This window comes from Cygnus atratus, chromosome 1, assembly GCF_013377495.2.
Source record: "Cygnus atratus isolate AKBS03 ecotype Queensland, Australia chromosome 1, CAtr_DNAZoo_HiC_assembly, whole genome shotgun sequence".
Classification (NCBI taxonomy): domain Eukaryota; kingdom Metazoa; phylum Chordata; class Aves; order Anseriformes; family Anatidae; genus Cygnus; species Cygnus atratus.
Window position 1 is genome coordinate 106,596,140 of NC_066362.1, and position 12,779 is coordinate 106,608,918.

At 36.5% G+C, this 12,779-nt stretch overlaps 1 protein-coding gene across 1 annotated transcript in view; it reads left to right on the forward strand.

Moving 5' to 3' along the window:
• Positions 1 to 12,779, forward strand: part of NCAM2 (neural cell adhesion molecule 2) — a 286,892-nt gene that overhangs the window by 169,288 nt on the left and 104,825 nt on the right. The window contains exon 8 of the mRNA XM_035545772.2: positions 6,710 to 6,855. Within this exon, the coding sequence (XP_035401665.1) occupies positions 6,710 to 6,855 (146 nt within the window). The remainder of the gene's footprint in view (positions 1 to 6,709; positions 6,856 to 12,779) is intronic.

Below are 12,779 nucleotides of genomic sequence, written 5' to 3' on the forward strand. Positions count from 1 at the left end.
TTCCAACAGGAGACGCTAATCTGATGTCTTTCACTAGAAGCTGATGGATTGGGTAATGTTGTTATTTTGATGTGGAGCCTGAGGTTGAAGCCATGGTGTAAAGTGAACAGATTAGCTGTGCCTGCGTGCTTTACAGTGTCCAATTTGGGAAACTCTTTATAGCTCTTCTAGACTGTACTGTCTCCAGTCCTCCATAAAATCTAGATGGGCTGCCTAACCACTGGGGTACTTGATGTTTTGTGGTGATTAAGGGTTCTTTTAAGTTGCTTTTCAAAGGAATGAAAATAAACAAATTTTAAGTTTAGCCTAAACATATATATCAAAGTGAAGATTTGTGTGGAAAAGCATTTTATTCAATTGTATTTCAAAAAAAAAAAAAAAAAAGGAATAGACTTGCTAGTTTTGATATGAGTTTGGGGAAGTTTCAGACAAGAATAATTTTGCATGTAATTCAAATAATTTGAAGTATGGCTGAAATTTACTTAGTTTCGCTTATGGCAATGTTATTTTTTTAATGCAAGGAACAGTGAAAGGGAGTAATACCAGACTAAGAGCTTTTCCTGTATGTATTCTTACATCTTCCAACAGCCACTGGTTTGGGGACTCCCCAGAAGGTTGAAGTTAATTAATAAATACCATGAGTTTGTTTAATCCTTTTTGAATCTATATATCCTTTTTGCTTCCACAACATCCTAAACTCCTAAATTCCTTAAATAATTTCTTCCTTGCATGAAAAAGTATTTCTGATGTTCAGGTCTGATGCAGGTTCATTTCTTTGGCTCATAATTCTCATTTTTAAGTGAAGAATAGTTCAAAATGTGCTTTACATCAAGCACAGTTTTATACGTCACTAGTTCATATCTTTTCTAAGCTGAAAATTTCCAGTTTAATTAATTTTTCCTACTATGGAAACCATTATGAATCTCTGATCCATGCATTTCTGTACCTTTCTATTCATAATCTATTATCTGTGAAATGGCAAGACAGGACTGACATGCAGTATTCACATTGTGGGGGAAGCAGGCTGCTTAGCAGCACAGTCCTGCTTCTGCTTTGATCTCCATGCCTTGTCTTATATTCTCTTTACCTCTCTGGCTCTCCCAAGAATTGAACTGACATTTCCATAGAACTGTCAGTGGTGTCTCCCAGGTCTCTTTCCTGAGTGGTTATAGCTAATTTAGAGCACATCATTGAGTGCGTATATTTAGAATTCTGTTTCCCGTGTGCTTTACTATTGGATATATTCCAATTAGATTATAATAATCTGTGTACTGTTAGTTTGACTTCAAGGCATTGTATGAGAAAATAAGCCTCTTACCTCATTTGTAATCTCTGAAGCTCAGTGTGATTTTAGTCTAATATTTCCTTTACAAAGTTCACCTCTCACTCTGAAATTGTGGAGAAGAGTTGCTGTATTTTCTCCTACAAAGAGCTTTGTTTTTAACTTTGTCCCTTTCACACAGGTTAAACTCCCAGACAATATATAGCCAACAAGTTATTATACTTTTCTTCCCCTTAAATGTATTCAAAAAACTGCAGAATGAAAATGGCAAGACAGATGGCTAATTATTATAGCTAAATAGTACACAAACAACCAGTTTGTGTTAAAATGACCTATTAAATTACATAATTCTTCTCCACTTCATTAGCTTGTTTGTCTCACCTACCTTTTATCTCTAATGATAATTTACAATTCAAGCTTCTTGAGTCAGTGACTATTGTTTGTACTACAACAGGTCTCTGGTAGGGTTGAAACTCATAATACCAGTAATGTAACCATAAAGCAATAATGATAACAGTAATATTACAGAATTCAGCATTTAAATTTCTTAGTACTCTGCACTTCTTGAATGGACATGCCCATCACTGTGCCATCTAACACCTGCATATGTTTATTTCTGTGACTTAGATATTTTTGTTAAAAAAAATTGTTAGTTTGTTTCCAATATTAGCATTTAAAAAGCTATTTCGTCCTCATCAAATTCTTATTTTGACAGTTTTTCTGGAGCATTAACATACATATCGAAACCTATATGCTCCCACCCTACTCTCCCTAGTTTTTCATCTTCTTTACTGCCTTTTATCTGTTCTGTGTAACACATCTTAGAGGAGTAAAGAAAGCCATGTTCACAGAAGATTTCTTACTGATCATGATTTGGTAATCTCATTCTGTTATGAGAATAGAGGACCTCCTATGGTTCTTTTTCTCTGTATTGTTATCCATTAGAGATCTCATCTGTATTAATGACTAGAAATTACCCTAAGATTTTTGGTACTAATTTATTTGGCTTTAGTCCTCTGAAATAGACTGAGAAACCTACATTTGCACAGTAGTAATCACTGTGGCTATACAAAAATACTGTGCGAGACATTTGTAGAGAGATGTTTTGCTTTTACTACTGTAGTCAGGGTTTCTACCTTACATTAGCTGATCTATGATACCTTTCACCTGATATTTGTAATATAGCTACCCTGCTCCCCACCTGCAGTGCTGCATTCAGCTCTGGGGCCCTCAACTTAAGAAGGACATGGACCTGTTGGAGTGAGCCCAGAGGAGGGCCACAAATTTGATCAAAGGTCTGGAGTACCTCTCCTGTGAAGACAGGCTAAGAGAGCTGGGGATGTTCAGCCTGGAGAAGAAAAGGCCCCAGGGAGACTTTGTAGCAGACTTCCAGTACCTAAAGGGGGCCAGGAAAGCTGGAGAGGGACTCTCTGTCAGGGAATGTAGGGATAGGAGAAGTTTGATAGTTCTAAAGTAAAAGAAGGCAGATTAGATTATATACAAGGAAGAAATTCTTTACTCAGAAGGTGTGTAGGCACTGGAACATGTTGCCCAGAGAAGCTGTGGATGCCCCATCCCTGGAAGTGTTCAAGGCCAGGCTGGATGGGGCTTTGGGCAACCTGATGTAGTGGAAGGTGTCCCTTCCCATAGCAGGGGGCTTGGAATTGGATTATCTTTAAGGTTCAACCCAAACCATTCTGTGGTTCTATGATTCTGTGATTCTATGAAACCTTTAAAAATATTTTTAGTAATTTTCCCTACTATTAATTTACATTGTTTTGCATTGTTTGCTTTGTTTTGTTACGCAATTAGCCATGTGTATTGATGTGTATATGTTGTACATTTTGAAATATGAAATACCACATTGTTACTACTATGGGCACCCTGACAAAAATTTCCAAAATAACATAATAATTAGCAGTGGATTTAATAGCAGTCAAGAAAATTGAATCCTTTACAACTTTTTCCACATTTTCTTACTTTCTCAGACAGACCTAAACCTGTATTTCTTCATGATTATTTCTCCAGGGTGATGGCAGTAGTGTTCATTTACCTTATCATAAAAAAAATGTTCAGGCTAAATGAAGCAAAGTTAGCTTTAATTAAAGATAAATCCATGCTTTATAAGAATAGTGCTTATGTTCTGAGGATAGTTTTTGTCTTCATTTTGCTTATTCTTTGGTTGCTCACTTCCACTCCTTAATTGATTAAATTCTTAAGTAATTAACTTAAATGGTTCTGCCATTCTGTGATGCATAATCAGGTGACATTTCTTCAACAAATTTTCTCTCTTCTGCATGTATGCCATGGAAGGAGACATTTTAATGTCTAGAATTTTCTATTTCTAGAAAGAAAAAAAAATCTTCACTCAGAATTGGTTAAAAAAAATCAAGAGGAATTCTGTTATATATTAATTTGAGGTTTTCTAGGGTATAGCTGTTATACCTATATGATCAATGAGGGTGGACTGAGATTATGAAAAATATTTCATTGGCATTTCAGTAGTTTCTGATTTTGTAGAAGTCAAGGGAAAAATACTTTAAGAAGCACTACATAGTACCCTTTATAATTATAGTATATTTTGACCACATACTATTTCTGTTTTCTAAATGTCTTTTTAAATATAATCTTATATAAAAGGAAGGTTTATGCAGCTATGTTCAATATAACTTTTGTTGATAAATGAGAAAAGTGTGTAGTAGTATTCCTTTTCTTATCTGTTATCAGGCAGAGGAGAGGATGGAAAATGTAACTGACGTCTCCTGTTTTATCCCTCTTAGCTATATTCCAAATGCCAAAATTAAAAACATTGAGGTTAATTTAGGCCCTCAAAAGGCTTGCATCTTCGAACCAAGCAGGCTAGAGTGAGTCTATAATGAGATTGTGGCGTGCAGATTGCCTAAATGTTTCCATTATTTTCACATTTATAGTGCCTGAAGCACACCTAGCTAATTTTTCTTTCAGTTTAGTAAGTAGTTTAATATATGTTTTTTTTTTTTTTTTTTTTTTTTGTGATAGTTTTACACAGCTGGGCAGCTGAGCTCCACCACAACCTTTCCCTCAAAGGAAAAGGAAAGGGAGAGAAAATATAATGATAAGGGTTCAAGGGCTGAGATAAGGACAGGGAAATCACTCAACCATTATTGTCATGGGTAAAACAAACTCAGCACAGGGAGATTAATAAAATCTATTACCTATTACTAACAAGCTAGAGCAGTGAGAAACTCAAACCATCTCCGCCCCGCATTCACCCTGTTTCTCCAGGGCTGTTTCCCACTCCTCACTCTCCCAGCTGCTGTTGTGTAGCGGTTTTTATCTCCTTTCTTAAATCTGCTCTCACAGAGGTGCAAACAACATCACTTATTGGCTTAGCTCTGGGCAGTGGGAGGTCCCTTTGGAGCTGGCTGAAACTGGCCCTTATCTAACATGGGGCAGCTGCTGAACTCTTCTCACAGAGGCCACCCCTTCAGCCCCCCACTACCAAAACCCTGCCACATAAACCTAATACAGTTTTCTAAGATACAGTTTGATACATATATGGGAGCTCTTTGTTTAAACCTATTGATACACATAGGAAGGGAATACTGTGGGTCTATGTGTGCAGCTATCTGTGCCTGCTCATCAGAGGCATTATGAAGTATACCAACCGCAGCTTCATAAAGTGAAAGTCATCAATAAAAGATGTAGTCTCAAACATTTATACATTTTCTGTATGCCTTCATTCCTCCCTCCTAGCTTCTTGCCTGTGTAGAACACTTCTACTTCTTAAAATAAAAATTACATTGTCTATAAAGGCAGTGATGCCAGTTTTCTCAGAAGATGAATCTTAAATCCTTTTTTGGAGTGTGAAGTAGTAATACTGTTTTAACATGTATAAAGACTCAGGTTTATCATGCACTAAATCAAGTCAACACTTTATACTAGTGTGTGTGCATTTGTTTTTATGATCGGAATGAAGTTTCAGGAATCAATTTCCTAGATATTTCCTTGCTGAGCTCTCTGGCTTGTTTATAAAATTCAAATTGTATCAGCAGTCTCCAGGGTTGCAGTTTTGCTACCTGATTCAAATGTGGCTGTGCAGGAAGATAACATGGGAGTGAGATTCCTCATATGTAATATTAATGAAGAGATCCAACCAGGCAGTGGTGCGGGCGTATATTAAGCCTCTTGCTAGTAAATTGATGGACGTATTAATATAAACTAGCTGTTTAGAGCAGTTATTTTCCAGAGATATAATCAAAACTTTCTCAAGCTTTTTCTTTGTTCAGCTTCCCAAGTCTGATGAACCTCTTTTGTCAATGCTATGAGTAGAACTCTGTGAATGCACTAAATTGTGTATCTTTTTCAAGAGATCAGTTGCAAGCAGCAAATAATAAATCTAGAGTCTCTAATTACTATCATGTTCTTAACCTTTGCAGAGGAGACTGTAAGGTATGCAATAGTAACCATGAACATTCAGTTTATGAGGTATTCCTGTTGTCTGAAGCAAATACAGAAGAAATCAAGCAAAAAAAAAATAATAATTGGAAAGAAACCTGTTTATTGAGAAAGTTGTAGGGAATTGAAGACCAAACTTCTCTGCTCCATGAACAAACTTTCCAAACAGTGAATGTTATTTCTTTATTTGGCAGCATCTCTTTTAATATTTCGAAATGCATCTATAGTGATGAACACAAAATCACAGAATGGTTGAGGTTAGAAGGGATCTCTGGAGGTCATCTGGTCCAACACCCCTGCACAAACAAAGGCACCTAGAACAGGTTACCCAGGACCATGTCCAAAGGCAGGTCCATTGCCTTGCAAGTAAAATCACTTTAATGAGCTCAAGCCTGACTCTTTTCTATGTTCAAGCCTTCTTTCATTTCAGACAGGCCATTCAGTTAACAATTTTTAAAGTACATTATTATCAGGTTGGATATTAAGAAAAGATTCTTCACTGAGAGGGTGGCAGGCAACAGGTTCCCCAGGGAAGTGGTCATGGCACCAAGCCTGATGGAGTTCAAGAAGCATTTAGACAATGCTCTCAGACATAGAGTTTAGTTTTTAGGTAGTCCTATGTGGAACTAGGAGTTGGACTCAGTGATCCTTGTGGATCCCTTCCAACTCAAGATATTTTGATTCTATGATTATAATACAAATACTTCAGTGTTTTTGACTGAAGAAAATAGCAAAGAGGTGGAAACATCCTGGACAGAAATCCCAAGATCCTATATTTTCATTGGTTGTTGTGCAACTTGAAGTCAGGAAAGTTGATTGCTCATATAGATAGTAGTGTTAAGCCTTTAGCTAAGCCTAAGTAAATAAATATAAATGTGCTTGTTTGTTGTTTTTTTTGTTGTTGTTTTTTTTCAGAAAGAAAGTCATTAAAAATATTTTGACATGACATTTTTTATGCAGGGTGAATAATGTAATTTGTATTTTTAACAGTACAGCCTCAAATAATACAACTTAAAAATGAAACCACATTTGAGAATGGGAAAGCCACCCTCATCTGTGAAGCAGAAGGAGAACCTATCCCAGAGATTACTTGGAAAAGGGCCACTGATGGAATAACTTTCTCTGAAGGTGACAAGGTAAATCAACCCTTAAAGTATCTAAATACATGTTGTCTGGGCAATCTTCTTTTCATACGTGGAAAATTAATTGAAAGAAACTGGAATTAACTTTAGATGAAATTAGAAGGAACCAATACTTCCCGAGGTAATATAAGAGATGTGGAAATTCAAAATCTTAAATTATAAAAAAAAAAAAAAGAAGGAAAGAAAAAAGCAATTAAAGTGCTGAAAGGCAGTTTACTTCATGAAATAGTCCCTACTAAGGGTTTCAATTTCTTTTTGATTACAGTGGCTGCCCTTAGCCCTTCTTGACTATATTTGGAATCTGTCCAGTATTTCTGAAAATGCTATGGATCCTATAGATAAATATATATAAAAATATCTGAAATATATATGTATATATAAAAAATTTCCAAACACTTTGGAGAGCTTTCTTTTCCACTTACTTTTTTTTCTTACTTTACTCCTTTCTTATGTTTTCCCTCACAAAGAGCGAAGTAGTTTATAATTACAAATTGAGCCCATTTTCACATTTGATTTACCATTTTCAAGTTTTATTACAAAAGTAAGTTGAGTAGAAAAAGATTACAGTATGATAATGGAGAAAGTCAGTTACTGTGGGAACAAGAGCTGTAATTAGATGGAATGGTAAGCAAAAGGGAAGGGTGTAATGTTATTCTTAACCATGTAGATTAGTTTCTACAGAGCTTTTTAAAGCATAATTTTCTTTTAATGTTTAAACAAGTATTCTTAATTTCTTTATATAAAATATATAATTTATCTGCACTAGTTAAAGTCTGAGCCTCTCTGGTTTGCTAATTCAGAAATTAGATTCTACATAATCTATACGGACAGTCCACTTGCAGATGTTTGCATATTAATAGCTGTTGCTTAAAAAAAATTGCCAAACCTACACAGTGATCAAGCAAATCAGGGAATTAGATACAGAGTAAGTCACTCAGTTTATAGCGTATTATTGTATATTATGGGAATATGTATTTTCATTATTTGTGTTCTAAAGGACAATGTCTTGTCTGGTCTAGTCTCCTATTCAACCCTTCCTGGCACTGAGGCAGTTTTTGTGCGGTTTTGCCTATCATTTTTCCTGCTCTATGATTTCAATTTCAGAGAAACATAACACTATTTATATCATATTTTTAATTAGTTTTGCACTAAAATAAAACAGTCGCTCTCCTCCTTAAATATTTAAAGTCAAAGGTGATCTTTCTAATACACAAAGACTAGACCTGGTTCAAAGGTTACAAACATAGCTTTTCGATTACGTTTGGAATGTTCCTAAAAATAATTAGTTATATCAGAAAATGAAAATGAAAGCAAATTGCAGAAATAAGCCAAATACATTGATTCAGTTGAATTCTGAAATTTATCCAGTGCTCATATAGTATGGTATTACATTCTTAATTCAAACTGCACGTGTTTAAACTCTCTAGACCTGTCAGTGTTACCTATGTACCATTTTTTTGAACCGTGGTTCAACTGTATAGTACTGAAAACCAAACTAAAACCTATATTGAGTTGCTACTAGTGTGTTGACATGCTGTATGCAGAAGAACAAGAATGAATACAGTTACGTGGTTTCATTTTGTTCTTGCCAATGAAGGAACTTTCGGTATATTGCTCATGGGCAAGTTTTTGCTGAATGCTGAATAACTGTTCTGAAATACTGTATGTCTTGAGCTATAAAATACACTGCTACATTGACCATGTGGTCCTCCAACACTCTAAAGGGGCAAAGCCTTGACTTGAGCTTTCCTACCAAGTTTTTTGAATACGTTAACAGGGAAACAAACTGACAGTGAATAAATTATTGAATAATTGTTGAATAATACAGCAGTGTTCTGCACTAGAAAAAAAAGGAAAAAGTGAGTTGAAGAAAATGGGAGTGTTCATAACATAGCCTTAAACTGAATTTATTTATAATGTATGTGATAACTTGAAATAATCAAAGAATAATAGACTATCCTGAGTTGGAAGGGACCCACGACGATCATTGAGTCCAACTCCTGGCTCCACACGGGACTACCCAAAAATCAGAAACCATGTGTCTGAGAGCGTTGTCCAAACGCGTCTTAAACTCTGGCAGGCTCGGTGCCATGACCACTGCCCTGGGGAGCCTGTCCCAGTGCCCGACCACCTTCTGGGTGAAAAATCTTTCCCTAACACCCAGCCTGACCCTCCCCTGTCCCAGCTCCATGCTGTTCCCTCGGGTCCTGTCGCTGTCCCCAGAGAGCAGAGCTCAGCACCTGCCCCTCCGCTCCCCTCGTGAGGGAGCTGCAGGCCGCCATGAGGCATCCCCTCAGTCTGCTCTGCTCTGGGCTGAACGAACCGAGGGACCTCAGCCACTCCTCAGACGTCTCTCGACCCTTCACCTTCTTCATAGCCTGCCTTTGGATGCTCTCTAATAGTTTTATGTCCTTCTTATATTGTGGTGCCCAAAACTGCACATAGTGCTCAAAGTGAAGACACACCAGCGCAGGGAAGAATGGGGCAATGTCCAATCACCAGAGATACTTGCCCAAGTATAAAAATTATTCTCTACGTTCAGTGAATTAATCTTTTGAACTTCTTTTAGTATTTTTTTAAGTGATATAGACTGTACCTTACAAACATTTTTATTGAATTAATAATTTCTTTACGGAATGATACTGTTTTTTTCTGTAGAAGATGAAAGAACTGCTCTAACCATAATTGTAACATAGTGATGATTTAAAGAAAAAAAAAACAAAGTGTTGTTATTATTTTTAATTATAGTTTTATTAGATTTACTATTTAGCTCTTCAGTCTTGTTCTTGTTTTGCTACAATGCAAGTATACCTTGCATGGATAGTTGCAGGATGTGATGTTTGAAATGTTTGACAGCTCCATAAACTTGAAATGTTGCATAAAGAATTTCTAGTGGAGGAAAAAAAAATGGTATCTTTTTTCTTAATAAAACAACAAAACCAGAATTAATTTGATCAAAGAAGATATGGGCAGCTTATTATGGAACACCCAAATTATATAATGACTCCTCCTTTCCTTTCTCTCTGTCCAAAACAAGATGGAATGAATATAATACTGCAAAATTTGAGTGATCATTTGGTTAATGGGATTTTCTGTGCTACTTTAACTGAGATTAAATATCAGTGTGTGTTATCTATGTCTTTGTGATTGATGAGCAATTACTTTTTCCTGTATGAAAGAGTTTTATTATAGTACTGGCTAATGTGACTGTCTTCTCTTGTAGTTATATTAAGTCAACATTTATTACCAAAATTCCAAGTTTTTCCCAATTAGAAAAAATGTTATAGTTTCCTTTGAGGTTATCAGAGTCTGTGGGATTGCACAGTTGCAGACCGCTGTATCTCTTGCTAAAGATATTTTTTGTAATCTGCGAATCATAATTCAGAGTTTTGCTTTGTAATAGTTCGGGCATGAAATTTAATAAGATTGTAGCAGGCTGTTCTGGAGTTTGCCGTCCTAAATCTATACTGTAATCACTCAGACTGGTCACTGCAATCTTTCTGGTAATAGCTGAATGTCATGATCTGTAGCGAGTAAGGATTCTTGCAGGCCTGTTTGATTTTTTTCTTCCCTTACTGCTAATGGTGGACCCTTCACAGGTTTACAGTCACTTGTCACAGCTATACAAAAGACATTTAAGTCCTTTATATAGATTCTTGTCATTCACTTTCAGTCCTTGACACTCCTGTGTTGTCTAGTTACATCCTTATATGCGTTTATGTAGGTGTCAGATATAATATATGAAAGAATGTGGGATGGCCAATAAATGTTGTGGACTCATATTGTTGTTTCAGAGTAAATCCCAGAACACTGTAGAGTTTCAAAGAGCTTGGAGAGACCAATGGGTGTGGCAGTAGCTAAAAGGATAACTAAAGTCTGTATGACTTGTTCTAAAGCAAAATAGTAGGAAAGCTGAAGTAGATTGAATAAATATTTCTTTCAGTAATGCAATTAGTGATGGTTGCCATGAGTTCGCTGCAAATAGATCTTGTCGAACTTACTCAGTATACATTTAAAATCCTAGTTATTTTATACCGAAGTTAACTGAGTCAACAAGGTAATCATTTCTGAGGCATTAGAGTTGGTGACAAATGGATAACCAGCAGGCTTGGAAGTCCAGCTATAAATAGGGGTGCTCATACCTCTCTGAACTGTTATAATGCATGAAGGATGACTTGTTCTTACCTGATGCTTGCCATCTTAAGCCCCTTTAGACCACATCCTTCTTGACAAATGGAAAAAAAATCAGCAAGCAAGCAAATTTGATAGATACACTATTAAATAGTATATCTGTATGAAAGAAAGAAGTAGATCATTGGAATGCCAGTTTATACAAGTGTGGGATTTTGAGTACAGGTCATGTTCAGTAACAGATTTAGGCATTTACAGCTTGGGCATTCCTGTGCCTAGTCATTACACAGTCTGAAAGAGGAATTTAAAAATCCAGAATTCTACCTATTGTTTACATGATGAGGAGAGAATCATTTGTCTTACAGAGGTCCTGCAGAAGACAAGTACACTGTACAGAGACAACTGCTAAGGACAGTAAATGAAGTGTGTATGACCCCATTCCCGCTACAGCTTAGATGGCAGCATCAGGCTGCAGAGAGACATCTGGTGTATCAAGTATCCACATTGTCCTTTTGAGGATAGCTACCCAAGAAATACCCTTTCAAGAAAATGAGTTAGGTGGGGTGCACATTTTAAATAATAGCCTTGTTTAAAGAGCAACCACTGATGAAGGAAGAGATCTGAATGTGAGATTATTTCTAGCCTTCACGAATTCAAAATAATGTTTTATTTTAAGTGATAGATCTTATAACCAGAACATCAAAACGTAGGCTTTTTTGAGTTTTGAAATGGTAATGTCCAAAAGAATAGAAAATATGCACTAAAGTCATAGATGGAAGAAATAACCCTACTGCGCTTAAGGAAGATAATGAGTAGGAGGTCTATAATGATCTCTTTGTAAAATACGAATTTGATAAAGGGTTTTCAGTATACCAGATCCATGTATTTGAAAGCTGAAGCCAATGATTTCAAACCAAACTCAAAGAACCCTTTTCCTCTCTTTTTTCAGTTAGCCTATGGAACAATCTACCACACGGTGTAGTCTCTCTTTGAGAATTTGAAATAAAGGTGTCTTTCTCCTTCCTCTGACCACTGTTGAAAGTTTAAACGGCAAAGTTTTCCAGGCAGTCACATTAGATGACCTCTGTAATCCCCTTAAAGCTTTATAACTCATAACTACATGAGAGTGGGTAAGCCTGAGTAAATGAATGATTATGTGTGACAGAAAGCATTTGGCTCACCCTTAAAGAATTGAAAATTGAAATGGAGATTTACTCCAAGACTAGAGCTTCATCTGCTGTTGCAGTGGCAAGCCAAAACTTTGCTTGGTGTATGTACTTGTCTTCTGCACTTCTAGTGCCCAACTCCCCAGCATTGCATGTTCAGTCACTGACGTGCCCACCTGGCCATTGCCCTTTTCAGCTGTGATTTAAAATGGTGTGATCCTACAGACTTCTGTGCATCCAGCAGGCCTGGACCTTTTCCCAGTAAAAAGAGGAGACAGGAGAAGATTTGCAGTTTGTAGAACAGAAGGAAGGACAGTGAATGGATTTGATTTGCTGTAATCACTTATAAAATGGGTTTTGGATATATACACACTCTTCTGCACACGTCCCTGCAGGACAGCACATCCTGATTCTCTAATACAAAAATGTCATTGATTCCTGTGCATCCAGCAGAAGCATGAGGGCAAAGTTTCATGGTGTAATTTCCTAGTGTAGTTCTAGCAGAATTATGAAAGCTGACCAATGTTTTTAATTACCATTTCAAGCTCTGTTTTGGAATACAAATAGCAATAGCAGATGGGGCTTGATATGAGACAGTAGCTCCACTGTATGCAGCATGTG